The 18,698-nt window shown below is 37.5% G+C and overlaps 1 protein-coding gene across 1 annotated transcript in view; it reads left to right on the top strand.

Annotated features, from left to right (window-relative positions):
• Positions 1–18,698, top strand: part of SCFD2 (sec1 family domain containing 2) — a 185,977-nt gene that overhangs the window by 46,870 nt on the left and 120,409 nt on the right. Inside the window, exon 4 of the mRNA XM_059471305.1 lies at positions 1,181–1,356. Within this exon, the coding sequence (XP_059327288.1) occupies positions 1,181–1,356 (176 nt within the window). The remainder of the gene's footprint in view (positions 1–1,180; positions 1,357–18,698) is intronic.

Genomic DNA, 18,698 nt, shown 5'->3' with positions numbered 1-18,698 from the left:
CATTTATATGATACTGAAAGGATGAAGGCAGATGGGGAGCCTTGTTAAGTGATGATATAACCTAACACAGAGAAGAAACACAGTGGCAGTTTTATAAGGTTTTTTCCTTTATGGAAAAATTCTGACTGAAATTATCAATGTTGTAAGCTATGAACCAATAAGCATCAGGACACCCTCATGACTTCCTGGCACCAAAGACTGTCCCATTTAAGTTAAAGGATCCTCCTCACTCTAGCTCATATATCCCTGCTTTTTAGGTCTGGTTTGCTTGAGGAAGATGACTTGTTACTGGCAGAGGCTTCCAGGAACCAGCCCTGGCCTGGGTCGCAATCCAGACTTGCAGCTAGGATGGTGTTTTGACACCATTTTTGCCTGTCTGTTGATGGCATGTGTAATTGCCATCTGTGGTGATTTTCTTGGGATAGTTGAGCTGCCTTCCTTCCTGAAAGAGATCCCTTCCAAAATATAAGTTGCTTGAGCAGTTCAGCTGGCATTTTAATGTTGGATAAACAGCTAATCCTGTAATGTTCATCTGGCCCAAATGGTGCTCCTCATGCTCTTCTAATAAGAAAAGATCTACAGGACCATGAGTGGGCATTGGGGTGTTTATTTTCAAACAGCTGGTGAAATCATGCTGTGGTTACTGCATGTCAGAAACTGAAGGGTCACACATTGGAAATGTCCCTTCCAAGAACAGCTCCAAAAGTAGTTCCTTGTGTCACTAACATTATACCTGTTTCTTGAGTCAAGACTAATCAAAAATGTACCCTCAGGAAGTGGTGAGAAGATTTGAATTTGCTATAAAGTAAAAAACTCACAAATTGCCATTGGACTTCTGGTAAAAACAGAAAGATTGTTTAGAAGTAGTCATCAAATATTATTTTCCTAGCTGAAATGAATGTCCCTCTTTGTCTGAAAACAAAAGTATTACCCTTTATGTCACCATCTGTTGTACATTGTTAAAAAGCTACCATATTGCATATCTCAAGGCACAATTCATGGATGATGTAAATCTTTGTCCTGACCTGTTGCTGAAGCTCCCAGTGATTGCAGCAAAGCTAAGATCAGACCCATAGTGGAGAGGCCTCTAAAGTTCTCTATAACCTTTTCACAATAATTTAAAACATTTAGTTTTGCATTTGTCTCCACTGAATGCTGTGTCCTGTTTTCTTTTCTACAGGCAGAGTCACCCCTGAACAGCTCAGCTCATACATTCAGCTTTTCCGAAACAATCTCAAAGCTTTGGAGAACCACTGTGGTCTTCTACAGCTTGTGCTGGCCACAGTCCAGACTTTGAAACACCCCCAAACTTCCAAATGGGACAATTTCCTTGCCTTTGAGCGATTACTTCTGCAGGTATGTTTAATATTTTCCATTGCATTCTGTAGCTTGTATTTTTTTATCAAGAACTGCATTGGGATGTCTTGCTAAGGAGCTGTTCTTTATTACCAAATGGGTAAAAGGAATGGTAACCTACATATTTATTCTTTTATAGCTGTGTCTAAGAAATTATATAAACAAAGGAGTAGGCATTAAAGGTGAAGCATATCAGTAATCTGAATTGGGTGACAGTTTTACATTTATATGAAATTTCAAGAAGATATTGATTCTGGCATTGCCTAGGATTGTTGTTGCTATCATTATCATGATCATGATCATGATCATTATCATTATATGCTTCTTGAGGTAACATGCTGAATCAAATGCAGAGAGGAGTTTGTTACTATGTAAAACGTGTTTGATTTTTTGAGTTGGAAATTCCACACACCAGGAGAGTGAGGTTTCTCTTGTTCAAAACTGTCATCTAACCTCAGTTTTTCCCACCATCACATTTTTTATGGCATCCTGTCTGTGACCACAGTATTATTTACATACCATTTTCTATCACATTTGGATTGCTCTCAGGAAATTAAGAGTTAGTGGTATTTTGAACTTTATCCTACTAACCTTTGGAGATGTACCAAACAAAGGAGGAGCTTTTTCTAAGAACCTAGTAAAGCTAATTTCTGTTGAAGTTCACAGAAAGCTCAAAACTTTTCTTCCTGTACTATTTATTGTTTTAAACATCTTCTGAAACCCTAACAAGAGGCATGTCTTGATGAGTAAACTCCCAATGAAGTTAATGAGTCAGCTTTAAATGAGTGAAAACCAGATACCTCTGTAAAAATCAGATGTCTGGAACAACCAACCAATTTGATTCTCCTCATCATCTCTGGCAGCAGGGTACAGTCCCTGGTCCTTCAAGAAGAATATGCCCATACTTCATTTCATAGCTTTGTAGTCAATGGCTTCCTGCAAAGTTTGGAAAGCAAAAAATTGTGAAACTTAGTAGCAAGCTCTTGTCTAAATTCACTTTCAAAACTATTGTCTCTTGGTAAGGCTGAAGTATTTTGGAGTATCATAGGCAACTTTATTTATTAAAAAAAGGAAGAACACCTCAGGTAAAAGAACTCATTCTAGCCATTCTATAGTTTTTCTGTAGAGGATGGGACTGACAGCCCATAGTACCCTTCTCTCTCCCACAGTGAGTCATGTCACATAGCTCTTCTCAGAGGCTGGCTAAGTTCCATCTTAAAACCAGTTCAGCTTTAGAATTAAAATAAAGCTGCAAGCTCAGCATTGTTTTCACAACAACAGACAGCTGCCTATATAAAAGCAATGCAGTAAATCAGCAGAGAATGGGAAAACAGAGGTAAGGAGCAACCAAACTACATATTTCATGAAAAAGAAATGTTTAACAAGCACTCTCATAATCGTAGGTGGCTTTGGATTATACCCTCTGCCTTCCACCATCATATTAAGGTAAACTGTGTTAGCCAAAGCAAACTTTCTAGGCTAGCATTTCTAACTGTTCCTGAAGAACATACTTGTTTTCAGTAGTTCAAGCAACTGTTATTTTGAATTATACAGACTATTTTGAAGACAAAATCTGACATGCATTATCTGCTTCTGAGTGCATGGCCTGTCTTTGCACTGTTTACAGGGGTATGTAGGGAGAGCAAAGTGTTGAGACCCAGAAGACATTAGAGATATTTTTATTTTAAAAAAATCATCCAGAGCATTACTTTGTGAATGGTTGGTACATAGCACACTGCACTAAATTTGGTGCTGTGATAGTTTATTTCAGCAGTACTACTGAGAAATTCTTTAGCATATTTCTTATGTTTCATATAGTTTAAAATAATAAATCGTAAAGAATCTTCAATAAAAAGTACTTGTTTCAACATGAAAGCAGTATTGTTTCTACTGTATATTGGAACAACATTGAAGATAACTGTTTGTAAAAGATCTACTGGGACTAATATTGTTAGATTCTGACAATGTAGGAATTCTAGATTTTCTGCTGATGGATGAATGTCAGATTCCAGCTGATGCTAAAGGAGATAATGCAGTAAAAACAGTTGATGTTAGAATCTCAGATTTCCCAAAAAAAGAAATCTGCACAGTGCTGGAATTTTTGTTGTTACTGGATCTCTCTGATGGCTCTCATGATTCTCTGATGAATCTAGTTTGTGCTTTTCAGAAAAAAAAACCACATTGTTAATAAGAAACCTTTTGTCTAACTATTACACTGAATAACCTTTTTTGGTTTTTTCTTTTTCTCTCTGCTCCTTGATTTATCCTTTTCAATTGCAAGTACTCAGTTTAAAAAATGGTCTGCTAGAGGTCAAAACAGCCCACTTTACTATTTTTTCATAACTAAAATCTCTACATTTTTCCAGACTTATGTTGGCTCATTAAATTTTTTACATCTGCATCAAGGAAGTTTGATTTTGACTGAAGGTCTGCTAAAAGTGCAGCTGCATACTTAGCACAGTGCTGTTTTCTTCTTTACTGGGATGGATAAGTAGTTTGAGAGTGAAATTAGATTTCAATGGAATCATAGTGTTGACCTCAAAGGAAAGAGGATGATGATCTAAGAGTAATGCATCAAAGTGATTCATTTTGTCAATCAAAGGTTTTCTCTGTGTTTTACTGCTCTACCTCTGCACATGATAGAGCTTTCATTACTGAGGAGTTTTAAATACTGTGTGAATTGAAACAGCTTGTCCTATTTACCTAGGAGATATCCTACCCCATTGCATTTTTCTTCTCTTGAGATCCTCTTTCTATTTTTTCTCATTCTAACCATCCATAAAACGGATAAATGGGAAAGGGAAAAGAGACCAAATGCTGCACCATTTACACTGCCTGTAACTCTCCAGTATTCCTCATGTGACTGCCTTGTTTCCCTGCAAGCGAAGATTTAGTATTTAGGGAGGTAACAAAGAAAGAGTGTTGCCACTCCATACTTTTTAGCTATATTCCCTCTTCCTCTAAAATGTGTGTCTTTATGGGGAGGGGATTTAAACCTCTGAGTTAAAGGACTTAAGCCTTTTGCATTTTCCGAGCTCTGCCACGCTAGCTGGTCCTTTTCTTGGGCCTATGAAATACAAAAGCACAGGAGGAGCTCTCTCCAGAGTAAACAAAATGTGACACTGTGAGAGAAAAAAACCTTGCTTTTTTAAGATATACTACTCATATATTTACTGAGCAGGGATTTTTGCCTCCAAATTCAGTTTAAAAGTACCCAGCAGATAGTGTGAATAGGACCATAATGTGCCCCAAGGGAAAATGTCTTTCCTCTTTGCATGGCTCTACTCTAAAATTGCTGAGGTTGGGTGCTACCTCTTAGAATTTGCTGAATCCTTCTGGCATAACTTATTCTCAAGATTTAAGAGTAAAGTACTTGTCATACTGAGTAGAAGTCTTATTTTATTAACCCCCACCATTTAAATTCCAAGATTAGGATTTTTTTCAGTGACCCTTCCCAAAAGAGGAAGCTGTCTTTCTTCTTTAGGATGAGGACATTCCCTTCTTTTTTAAGGTATCTGGGGTAAACTTCCTTCTAAAACTGCAAATGTACCAGCATTGTTGTATTAGAATAGCTGAATTGACAAAAATAAGTGTATCTGAAAGATTATTAAATTCATTGCTATTATAGTGTTGGAGAGGGAAATCTTGCTTCTTGAGATTTTTTGTGCCACAAAGTTTTTGCACCAGCTGTCCAACATTTCACAATTTTCTGGGAAATTAGACAGCTTCAGCATTGATGTAAAAACCATGATGCTACCATTGGATCTCAGAACTGTCAAAATTTTGTTTTGTGATGCTTATTAATGTCACATAATCTCAAGAGTAATTTGAATTAAATTCATAATAAAGGATAGTATAAAAACCCACAAACCAAACAAATTCACAAAATCAATCCATAACCAAAAATTGTTAACACTTTCACAGTTTCATCCTATAGATCAGTGGATATAACTACCTTTATGATGCCTATCTGACTAAAAGTCCTTTCAGCTACCATAAAAAAGAGAACATTAATATTTTAGCAAAAGCAACTGGAATTTTTAGTCACTCTTAGTAGTAATACAAGTAGGTCAAGTACTTTGGTGGTGGAAGCTGTGTACATACACTTAGGTGGAGAGCTCTTGACAGTACAGTATTTTCATGTTTAAAATTCCAAGTACTAATTAGTACTAATTTGGTGCTGTAAAATTGTTTTATTGTTTTCCTTGGTGTCTTGAGAAACAGAAAGTATAAACATGTTTTTAACGAAACAGAGACTTAATGCCAGATGTCATTCCAATGTGTTTATTTTCCTTTTGGCAGAAAGTGGTTATTAGTTTAATAAATTACATCATTCTCTTATGAATATTAGCGTTCAAATTCGGGAAAAAAAAGAAGTGGAAAAATCACAATACTGCTGAGTATTTTATATTGTAGTTAATGTTTTAGTAGCAAGATTTAATAGCTAGGGTGTTAGTAACCATGTCATCCTGTGCTGTGATTCTTTACCATTTTTACAAATGTAAGGTACACAACTCATTACTTAATCAAGGGTGACATTATTATTTATTTGCACATAATAGGTTAGGCGTTCCTCACACATACATGCCTGCACAGAAACCTTTGCCAGTACATTTGGAAACTCTTAAGACAGCTTACAAATTTTCCCTGCCTAGAACTCAATGTAGTTTTTAGACTCCTCAGCTTTTCTACAGTATACAGTAGTCACTAGGTAACATTTATTGACTCTAAACTGGTGTATACCAAGAGCTTAAGCATGGGCTTTGGTCTGCTCAAGCAAGCAGTTTACTAGAAAGAAGTGAGAAAATAGAAAAGCTTTTGTAGTTCTTGTTCTTGCTCTGCAAGAATAATTAATGTCAGCTGTTGAGGGACCTTCTACAAAGACTAGATTACGATCAGTGACATTCCTTGTTGTTATTATTTATATTGCTTTTTCTATGTGTAATTTATAATTACATAGCTCAGCTCAGTGCAATAAATTATCTTTCTGGTGGCCTACAATGCTGATCAGTTAATCTCTTCAGAAGTGATATTCCAACAGTATTTGGAAAGAACCATAGTGTTAGCTGCCCACAATTAGAGATTTTACATTTTAAAAATAAATCTTGAAATTAGCTCAGTTACTTTTCAACATAAAGCTACATATGGAATGAATTGTCTTGGTGGGAGTCTTGCATGATACCATGGTGATTGCAAAGGTCATCCTCTGGAATTTGGTATCTTTGGATGAAATTGTAGTTTGGACACTGATACACATTCTGTCTTACACAACTAAACAATCAAATGTAATTTGTTGATTAAGTAAAAATAGTCATGTATCAATTACTTAAGCTTTCAAATTATTTACTGTTAGTTTTTATTTAGCCATCTGTTTGTTAGACTTATTGCATTTACACTGTAGTCAACTCCATTACATGCAAACCCATTTGGATTCTTCCTTTAACTTCTTAAGTTTTTATTCTACATGAACTTTATATTAAATTTCATGGTCTTTCATAAAAACTGGTATATACAAACCCTGAAGTATCTTGACACCTGTCTCACATGGTCTCAATTCCTTTTGCTTGTTCAGTGCCTCTTATGCTCATGCTACCTTGTTTTTAACTGGAATTCAGATGTGTTTATGTGTTTCTTAAACATTTCTATAAAGCAGAGCCCTAAATTGCTGGAGACATCTTGGTACTACAGCAATAGAGGTGAAAGAGTGAACTAAGTTAGAGGAACTGATGAGTTCTTTTCAGAGTGTTTGGTTTTGTGTCACCATCTATGACACTCCATAGAGAAGGAGCTTGTTGGCTATAATCCATATTCCATGGGCTTAGGGAGCTTAGTTATGGTCATTTCCCAGTTTGACATGCCAGGATTAAGGCATTCCAAGTGGTTCTGCTCAGAAAGAAAGATATGTATGTGCATATATATACACATATAAATTATTTTATTCTATATGTATATGTAGCATTCTTCTTGTTAAAATAGTTTCCTGTATGTAGAATGCTCTTGCTCAGACTACTTTGAAAGTACAAATAAGATACAGTTAACAATTGTTTTAACATTAAATAAATCCCTATGCAGAGCTATCGCCCTGCCTGTCACTTGCCATTCTCTCTCCTCTGTGACTTTCCTCCTTAAAATGTAACATTAACTCCTTACTTTCTGAAAGAGTTGATGTTAACTGTGCCAAAAGGTGGGTGCCCACAATCCCTCCCAGTATATTTAGAGGAATAGTGAGGAGGCTCAGTATTAATAATATTGAATAAATCATCATTTATTCTTTGACTGATGATTGTGCTCCAAGAGGCAAAGCTTCTGTTGCTTGTATTCCCTGTAAGTCCTTGCTTTGCTCTACACAGTGCTCCAGTGATGAGTTGCCTACTACCTGGATGCAGGATCTGGTTTCCAGTGTCTGCTTCTTAAGGAGATTGGTACCACCCTCACAAAAAAAAAATTGTCTAGCTTCTTTCTGGTTTTACTTCTACAGGATAGGCTGTCATACATGAAATATGTTTTTAAAAGCACTTTTCCTACATGGCAATTGTCTCCAATAGCCTGGACAAATGTCATGGCTTATTAACCCACAGAAAAATGGCATGCATTATTTTGGATCCAACAAAGTGGAGGAGTCAAGAACTCTTGGCAGCAGCATCTTTTATATTGGAAGGCAGGGACTTGTAAGCAGTGCCTTTTAAGATGTTGCTTTGTGGTCACAGGTAAGCAGTATGAGACTGCAGATTCCTTTAGTTCATGTTTTTGCCTCTTAACTACAGAAATCCCATTAGCAATGCCCATTCATCAGCCTCCTGATAGACAAGTTAATTATCAAGGCTTTGCTGAATACTGAATCAAGTGTGTTTTTGTGGTGTTAAGTCTCTGCTAATAAACTCATCAATTTGATGTTAGTTGAGTGTTACTGGCAGGCAAAGTCATATATGAATAGAGATGGGGAAGTAGACAGCTCCATTTGAATTCTAGCATTTTATTTTATTTCAATTTCATTCACTATGCTATTCATAGTTATTTGATAAAAATACTTGTTTGGCGTACTTTTTTTTAATGCTTTCAGTCAAAATGGTTCACCCAGCTTGTCATAGGCTAGGTAGGAAAGGCAAGGGGTTTTTCTTGAGATATGTAGGATTTCTTAGCTAATAATTGCAATTGGATATTGCCCCCTTTTTAAAGCCAGACTGTGTTTACCTTTGGATTTTTTGTGCTTTCACTAATTATACTGTAGTCTTAAAGGAAATGAGCATTGCCTTATTTTTACAGCCCCTGTGTCCTCCCTCCCAACAGATACTGTTGTAATAATAATGAAGTCAACACCACAAAGCACAGTGTATAGTGAGAACTTTATTCATAGGAACTGCTTATCATAGGGTTTCTTAGCTCAAAGGCAATAATCACCTATCAAATCTCTTATCTGCAAACCAGTTTGATAGTGCCAGCACTGTATATGTGGGTTTGAGTGTGATTATATTAGTCTGTCACTTTGGTTTTCCTTCCTTTGTAGGATATACTTGATTATTTCCTACAGACTAGCAAGAAGAAAGCAGAGAAACAACACAGTTGAAAGCTAGTGGAAAACTTTACTGTGGGCAATATCCAAAATTAACAGTGGGGCTGCCACTGTTTGTCTCCCCACGTTAATGAGTCCTATTAACTTTCAACAGGCCCCCCACACTTCCTTGGGTCAGATATTTCCAAGTACATGGATCATGCATAGACATAGAAGTGCCTTTTCAGCAGGAAAACAAGTATATTCTTTAATTTGATTTTGCTTATTTGATGAAAAACAAGGTGGTGTTAATTTTCTGAGCTTTCAGGCCAGCTAAGATCAGGGTGGTCTAGGACTTAACTTCTTTTTCTGACTTAAGATTTTGTCTCTTATGTGGTGAAGTGGAACTGGCAGTGTGTTGGAGAACTCACAATACTGTTGTTTTCAATGAAAACCCCTCTGCCAAAGGAAGCTACACAAAAAGACACTAGTACACAACAAGCTGATTGTGGCTGATCTAGCTGTGGAGCCATGGTAGATTTTTTTCATTATAAATTATAACATAATTGTTTGTATATGTATAGACTTGCTTGCTATTGTTTGCTCATTTCCAGCAAAGAAGGCAGGCTCAGCTCTCCTTCTCTACGTTAGAAAAGCAAGTCATGTTTGAAAGCAGCATGCTGATTTCGCCAGCAAAAAACTATTGGGATTTTACCTTTGCAGTAGGTAATGGACAATCATTTTTAAAATCAAATCTGGCTTGCCACTGCCTGTGTAGTACTTACTGCCAAGCATGAGTTTTCCTGGGAAATGAAAAGAGGTTTTCCTCTAGGGGTTGTCTTTCTTTAGGTTTTCTCCAGTTCATATCTCTTCAGCTACCAGTTACCTTACATTGCCATGAGGTTTCTTTAGGCACTCTCACTGTCTAAAAAGATGCCTCTTCAGAGGCCTCCCTATTTCACTCCATGGCACCATATTAGAGTAGAAGAGCATCAAAGTCAGCATACCATGGACCTGACAAAAGTGCATTTAACAAGACTGTAATAAGACTGCTTGATTCTCATTTGTATCCCACCTTCCTCCAAAAAGCAGAAGGAAGTATTTGCTCCATACTAGAAATTACCTGCATTTCCTATTCTGAAGCTTCTGTAGCATTGTAGTCTCTGTTTACTCTTTTGTCTATTTAATAAAAATGCTTTGTTAAATAAAAATGTGGTAGGCATGGGAGAAAAAATTAAATTTCCTCTGGATGTTTCCCCTGCACCACCTCATCCCAGATTGTTTGCCTTTGTGTGCCTTTAAAACAAATAGCATGTTGTTCTGTGAGTGTTCTGTAATTTAAAGTAGTGGTGTTGCCTGCAGAAATGAAGGGTACTGTGCACACGTAAAACTTGTATGGTATTTTCTAATGAAATATGACAGCCCATTTGTGCAGCTGTGTCTAATAAGGCATGAATACATTTAACTGCTGTTTATGTCCTCACACTATTTGTTTGAAGTACAGAAATGCTGTACATTCACATTAAGCAATTCAGTGTAGAAATCTAATTGTATTGTATTGATGGGAAGTATTTCATGATTTTGTAGCAGGTTAAAACATATGGTTATAGTTACAATAAATAAATTACTTGGTCCATAAACCATTGCCATTCAGCACAACTGTCAGGTTGATGTAGGTTTATTCTTCAGGAAAATAAAATGTAGATAACAGATAAGTAATAAATTATAATCTGAGTCTCTGGGGAAGGGAAAAGTTTCAAATTCTTTTTAACAAGGGCACTTGGAAGAGAAGAGGAGAAGGTAATGTGCCAGAGACAAGAAACTCTCCAAACATGACGTAATTCTATTCATCAGTTGTTCTTCTATATTTCTTCCCTACCCATCCTCAAGTCTAGGGAAAATGAGGTAGCTGCTAAGCCATAGGCAGCAAAGGATTCAGGCATGTTTCATAGTTGCATCTGATTTACTCTTGCATAGATAGTACTGTTGCCTTTTCTGAACAGAGCAGAAATATTCTTCTCTGATAAAAAATAATGAATGGAGCAGAAATGTTCTTCTCTGATAAAAAATAAGGAGCATTTTCTTTCAGGTTTTAAAAAAATTTGTCTCTGGCATTATCTGAATTTCTTAACCCAGTATTCTTCTGCAGCACAGAAACAGAGATAAGACAGTTGAGTTTGGGAAGATATAGACACTGTATTAAGCTACCTGTAACTATTAATAGCTGTAGATATTAAATGTATCTGCTCAGAATATTGTTTTCCAGTAACAGTATCAGAGTGTGGTTAACATAAAGGCTCCCTGAGGAAGACTGGCACAGATCCTCAACTGACTTTTCATTAACATATATTTTAATTATGGCTTTGGTGTCCCTGGTGACCAGGCTCTCACTGGCATGATTTTTTTTAAGTTCTGTTTGGTTTTGAAAGTATATTTTTAAAAATCCTTCATTCTTACATCTGTTTTAACAGATATGGTTATGAAAAAAACTCTGCAAGTCTCTGCTTACATCCCAAACAAATAATATTTAAGAAGCTAAAGTTCTTGGTATCATGTACCACTAGTTAAAGTTCATTATCTCTACTGCACAGTAGCCTCAGCTGGACATAACTCTTCTGATTGTAACTATATGATTCATAGGGAGAAATGTCAAAATATATGTTCTTGTACAAAAAAAAAAAAAAAAGAAAAAAAAAGAAAAGAAAAAAAAAAAAGAAGTGAAAAGCTCTCTTAGCTTTCTCACTTTATTTGACTATCCTGCTTCTCTCTGTGTAGGTTTATCCCCAGACTCTCTTTTCTGACCAGGTTATTTAATTTCTGGAATTCCACAAAAAAAATACTCAATGCTCAACAAGTCAGTACACAACATTCAAGTTGAAACATCTGAATTTCACAGTTCTGGAGAGCCTCTAGAGCAACTCAGCACCTTCTGTGTACCTTATCTACTGTTTCTCCAAGCTTGTCTTGGTGAGACCTTGGCTTCTGCCACAGCTGTAGGAAATCTGTGCTTTTTCTCTATCCTGTGGAAGAAAAGGCTGTTTGAGAAGCTACCTACTGTAGGAGAGAAATGGTTCACATTCATCTTCTCATTGCCTCCACAGAGATGACAGCAGCTGCACAAGGACACACGGTGCTGCTGCTGCAAGGCAGTGTCACTCACTGGCATAGGCCAAGTCTGGCTTTGCATGCTGGTTTAGTTTCATCTGCAGAGTAGAGGTCGAATGTACTGAAGACATATGTGCCCATATTTAATTTGTAGGGGTCTGACTGCAAGCATTGGCAACAAATGTATAGATTGGGAAGCCACCATGTGTTTTAGGGGAAGTCTGTTAACAGCTTGCAAAAATTCAATGTTTTGCTTTGGGTTCTGATTTCATACAATTTTTGAGCACATGGAATGAAATTTTTTCTCTGTATGAATTCACCCATGTAAGATTATCAGTTTGAACTTCAAATATCAGCATCTGCAAATGGTTTTGTTGCCTCTGTGAAATTAATTGTTTCCTAGCCTATCACTGTGTGCATATGTGTTTTATCCATAGCCTGAGCAAGATCTCCTTCAGAAATGATCGCTAGCAAAAAATGAATTGTTTCTTTAGTATCTGATGGGTAGACTTAGAGTAGTAAAGATAAGCATGGAGTGGTGTGCCTCTTCTCATTATATTTCCCTTCTGTAAGTCAAAAGAGGAGATATAGTTTTAAGACATCACTGAAGCACTCTTGCCTGGCACTAATTTTCTTATCATTTTCCTGCATGTGTTATTCATAGGAGTTTTATTTTCATAAAATGCATAGAGGCAGAGGAAAGCTTTAAATCTTTTAAAATCTTCTAAATCTATCTCTTAATTGTTTTCAGTAAGTAATGGCACAGGAATGGAATTTCTTTATGTAAAAATACAAAAGCTAGATGCTGTCTCACATAGGGAGAAACATATTTCAAGCAGATGGGCTTTCAAATGAGGATGAAAACAGCAACTCATGGATGACCAGGTTACAGGTTTTTCTGTCCCGAAGAACTAAAAATAATTTACATATTTTTGTTTTTAAAACATTTGCATGTCATCTTGGTGTGATTACTGGCACATGTTGTATTGATTCAACTTTATTGTCACATTATTCTTTCACATTCAAGGGTCACATGTGCTCCACATCTGGTGAACATTGAAAAGCCTTTTGAAAAGCATCACCATGTTTTTGTTCTTAGAAATGCTTGTGACAAATATCACAGTCTTGCATCTGCTTCTGCTATTGGTTGCAAACAGGATGCACTAGGCTGTGCCTACTGTCCAGTTACAAAACCACGAAGGATAGCATCATACATTTCCTGTTAGCTGAAGTGATTAACTGCTTGGCTATTGGTCCTTGTTCCTTGCACTAGAATGACTGATAGGAATGAACTTTTTTATAGCGATTCATACTAAAATATAATCTTGCTTTTAAGCAGAGCATGCTCTAAAACCCACTAGCCTAGTATTCAATGTGAAGAGTCTCCAAGAAGTTACTACTTACAACATTCTGGAAAAAAAAAAAGTTGAATGTTTTCTGATAGATCTGCCAGTGCAGTTCTGTTTGGTACATTGCTCAGTGCATTCTGTAGTGTGGCTGCATGACAATTTAGCACGCTTCATGACAATGACGCTGCATTTATGGTGAACATCTGACAGTGAGACGTACACTCACTGTGAACTCCATCTGTTTAGAATGTACATTTTCCATACCAAACCAGTTGCACGCAAAGAAGATTGCAGTGTGCTTTTGGCACATTATTTATTATGTAGGGCAAAGTTAGACACCATGATTAGCATCTTCTTGTGTTTCACCCTTAGGTGCATATTATATAAAATCTCATTTGGAGATACCTAAAACCAAACCTGAAACATGTTTAGTTGGGCTTAGAATGAAGGAGAAAATATTCTCTTGACTCAATAATGACCTTCATTTCTCTTTTGGGACTTGACTTCTGACACAGAGTGAAGGCCAAAATAAAACCCAGACTGAATGAGGGCCCTGACTGAAACCTGCTTTTAATTAAGCCTTGTAAAGAAGCTTTTCTGCTAAAACTCTCAGGTTGAAGAGTTCATGCAAAAAAACCTCCCTGTGGCTTATGAACAGCCAAAGTGGGGACATTCAAACATACATTTTTGAATAGTTTAATCCAGAAAAAATGCAAGTGAGAAAGTCCATATTATTTCTTTAATGCAGTTTCTATCAGATCACTGCTTCTCCAGTTATTTTATTTTTTCATTGTTCTGTGTGTTTCAGTTAAAACTTAATGCTGCTACAAGATGTTTTGATATTAACAAAAATGAAAATGAAATTGTTTTGGTTTCCTTTTTTCCTAATTGCACATAAATCTGGCCCAGTTCAGCTGGACACAGTTACAGCATGCTAGACATGTAATACACATTTCAAATCAGAATCCTTGTGCCAAGGCAAAGGTCAAAGTAATTTTCTTGTTTGTTTGTTTTTAAAGGGATTAAATGAATGTAGTTTTACCACAAGGAAACTGACATCGTCCATTGCTCACTTACGGCTTTGAAGTCCACATTTTAATGGGAGAGGACAATCCTGTCTGGACCAGTGGCAGGGATAATTTCAGAAGTAAAGGCTGTGTGTTTTCTGTGCAAAATGATGCTCTTTGTGCAAGATGTCTGCTAGATCACTTACACTATCAACCCCAGACAAGAGCTTATACCACATTAAAATAAAGCTGTGGCTTCAGTGACAGGCTGTAAACAAAAGGGGTGGGATACAGTTAATGGCAGCAGTATAGTGCTAAAGAAAAATAAATAATTCCCTTTTACTTGCAACTGGCAAATGCCCAAATGCTGAAACATCATCAATCATCCTTGATGACTAGATGAGATCATAAACTGAATGAGGAAAAATAAAGTTGAATTTAACTTAAATTGTGATTGGCACAGTAAAAATTAACTTTCACCCTAAAAAATGTTTTCTTCTTCCAAAACATTTCTAATTGCCACCCTTCCCAACTTTTCCCCACCCATTGCAGAAGTTCCAAGTGCTCCTCAGTCCTGGTAATGTCAGCCTTCCATGTCTGTTTCAGCGTGTGCTTTTAGGTTTTTTTTGTTGAGAAGCAAGCTGCTTTTGCATTTCTTCCAAAAAAACATCTTAAGTGCAGTCTTTATATAAATACTGAACATCATGTTACTCATAACCTCATAATTCACCAGTCTAGCAGCTGAATAATGTAGCAGGCATAGAAGACTGAGAAGCAAAGGATGTTATACAGACCAGGAGAGTAATTCTGACAAAAATCTGTTGGGGAAAAACTTCCTGAGCAAAATACATCGAGTTTCTTTTTCAGTTCTTCACACATTACAGTTTATTGTGAACAAAATACACACTCAAGGGAACAGCTATGTAGTGTCAGGAAAATTGACTTGGTATTTTAATTTTTACAGCTGTTTGTGTTTTGCACCATGATTTTTTAAAAGTATCTATATCATATCCCTGGAAAGAGTTGTTTGTTCTTCATGAGTGGATGGCTTTAAATATAAATAATTTAAAGTTCTGGAAAGTTTGAGACTTAGTAGAAATAATACTAAAATTCCACCAATAGTGTGAAGCCCTGACATTGGATCTGGCAGACTACAACATTATTTAAAAGATAAAGCAGTGTATCACAAATATTGCAGCCCGGCAATGATCATTACTGATTTTTTGAAAAACATCAGATGAGAGACTGGAAAAATCAGTTTGTCACTGATTTTGATAAGTAATAAGCAAGGAAATGTTGTAGTTTTAGACCATTGGTTTAAAGGCATTGTTGCATTCTGGCTATTCATGGCACATACCAAGTAAATTGAGAATATCAGTCTCATTCCTAGGGGTCTAATTGATGCCAAATTGGCAGAGATTGAGTGGTATGGGAGCTCAGGCTACCTCCTGAGCTTTTGCATACTTACTTTATCAGTGGTGTAGATAAGGCTTTTGCTTCACCATGCTGTCAATCTGGTCTTTGCTCTAAGATGAAAACTTTGAATTTAATTATGTAGCATGGGCTTGGGTTCAGCCCTCTCCTGTGATATCAGATGTGTAAAGGTCTGATGGTAATTAGTGTGTATTACTTGTGAGAGTTGGGAACAAAAAATGTGAGCAATCTTTTTGATATATACACTGAGACTGGATTTTCCCTCTTAATAAAAAAAAAAAGGCATAAATGCTGACTTAGAATTGCTCTGATTATGTTGTGTTAAAATGGTGGATCAGTCATGCTGTTTGTTTGTTTATTTATTTGCATAATAAGATTTGGGGTGGAAATCCATTCTAGACTGAGTTAAAATTCTGCCAGCATATGATGATTCCACGTTATTTTATGTGGAGAGAACTGTAAACTGAGAACTTGTGATTTTGAAGGAATGTCTTTCAAAGGCTCACTGATCATTGCAGCTTGGAGGGATGCAGCCAAAATAGTATTTTAACTTTTTTTCCCCCTGTTATACATGTAATTTTTTTTGTCTGTGTTGGCAGGAGGCTTAGTTTGTGGATAGATGTTTATCCTTTACATGATCACGTTCATATAATCATTCTTGCCAGAAAGTGGAAACATAAGTACAGAGGATTTTGAGACACCCAGAGTAGCTTTTGTGGACGTGGAAGATTTAACAGTAGTTGGTAGGGCTGTCTCAGTGGCCAGTGTAGGAGCATTTGGATGTGAGAACTGTGGGCTTTGTGGCAGTGCTCTGCTGCTGTCAGGAGAGGGAAACATGACTGACACACACCAGGGCCACATGGCCCTTCTAGGGCCACAGTGTCTTTTGAAAGGACCAATAGTAAAGGTTAATTGTAACACATTGTTCTGGAGTATTTTGTTTCAGTTTTGCTTTACTGAAGCTACCACATACATTCCTTGAGTGGTTTGATATAGACATTTAATAACCTTGTCTTCTCAATTCATGGTATAGTTAGATGAGATAGGTGGCTAGTGAAACGTGTGACCTAATTCAAGACTGAGAACTGGTGGACTCCAAGTCTCAGTTATTTTGCAGTTGGCTCAGTGTTTGCTAGCCTGTGCTGAAAGGAGCTAAGAAAAAAGGGATTGTGCTGGTTCCAAGGAGAGCTTCTAATAGCTGAAAGCTGAGTCAGCTCTTGCAAAACCCATTGATACCTCAGTCTCAGGATAAAGAGTGAGTTTGGAACTTCCCAGGATTCCCAATGTTTTTCAAATCAAGAAATTTTACCCATTTTTTTGCCATTGCCATTAGCAAAGTTGCCTTTGCTGTGTGATTTCTACATTCCTACCTGCAGCATCAGAGCCTGTTCTGAATTTTGTGGCGATGGCACTAAATATTCCACATTTAATCACACTCTTTGCTGAAACAGCATGAAATACTGGCTTTTGGAGGTTACCCTTGCTCTTTTCATGATGTTTGGGTTATTATTGGTCATTTGACTGTTGATCAGTTACCTACTAGTTATTCTCAGGCTAAATGGTTTTTTTTTGCTTTTAGTGCAAATTTTCTGTTGCCCTGTGCCTGAGAATTTTAATAGCTTCACACCAAAAGTTGGTAGATCCATCTATTGAAGGATTAGGGTATGCTCTGGAAGATTAGTAACAAGAATAACCTTCAGACATCCTCCATGAATTCAGCACTTCAGTTTAGTACAAAACACTGTTGTTCCTGTAGTAATCTAGAACTTTAGCAATCTGGTTTTTGGTAAAATCAGTAAGAATTAGTAACAGAGATTTCAGATTTTTTTCCTGACAATAATTTTTTCTTTTAGTAACAGCAAATATGTATTTTTCATGTCCTTCACTTTACCCACGTGTACTAAAAGGTTGCAAGTTTTAAATTATCACTAAACTAGTAAAACAATCATTCTTATTCTTCAATGATCCTCTGGGAATCTGGTACCAGAAATAAAGATTCCAGGAGCCAGCTCTCCTGCAGGAATGAGGAATTCTGATTACTTGTTTCAGAGTATTTGTCCACCCCGTGACTGGTTCGAGGGTCAAGATCTGGCAAAGACATTTCACTCCCAAGGGAAGTAGAAGCTATTGAGGCCAGTGGGTAAAATTAAGTAGCTTCATTTTTATTTTCTAATGCTTCTGCCGAGGATCATCTAAGCCCTCACAAAAGTTGTGCTAAATAAAAGGAAACTGTTGCACTTTAAGTATACATTTGCCTTTAGTGGCTAATGGAACATTCACATCATCTTTCATTTTGGACATGAAGTATAGCAACTTCTGGTTTTTCTTCAAGGAATTTGGTTTGTCGGGGAAACATCTGGTTTATGTAAATGAGCAGGGAACTCGATACGCGAGAAGATGATTGCAAAATAGCATCTACGTGGTCTCTGCATCAGTCATTCAGTTACCTTTTGCAAAAATAAACAGCTATTACATCTGTAATTGCTGTCCCTTTTTCAGTGTGCCGTGTTAATGAACATGTTTTGCTCCTGTGAATTTAAAACAAATTAAAAAAAAAAAATTACACAGAGAGAGAGAGAGAGCTAAGCAGCATGTCCGCAGCAGAAAGGACGTAGCAGGATTTTGCTGCTGCTGGGATGCGGCTGCAGGAGCCGAGCCCAGCCCGGATCAGTTTGCCAGGCGGCGGCTCCGCGCCCGCCGCGCTCCAACAGCGCCACCTGCAGGCCGCGCCTGTGGCCGGGGCGCTCGGGCCGCGCCGCCGGGAGCGCCCGGTGCCGCCGGGAGCCTGACGGCTGTCCGGCCGTGGGGGCTGTCCGGCCGTGAGCCGTCCGGCCTTGAGGGCTGTTCCCCCGCGGGGACTCTCCGGCCGTGAGGGCTGTCCAGCCGTGGGGGCTATCCGGCCGTGAGGCCTGTCCGGCCGTGGGGACTGTCCAGCCGTGGGGACTCTCCGGCCGTGGA

The sequence above is a fragment of the Ammospiza nelsoni genome, chromosome 4, assembly GCF_027579445.1.
Source record: "Ammospiza nelsoni isolate bAmmNel1 chromosome 4, bAmmNel1.pri, whole genome shotgun sequence".
NCBI lineage: Eukaryota > Metazoa > Chordata > Aves > Passeriformes > Passerellidae > Ammospiza > Ammospiza nelsoni.
This window is presented reverse-complemented; position numbering and strand designations above follow the sequence as displayed.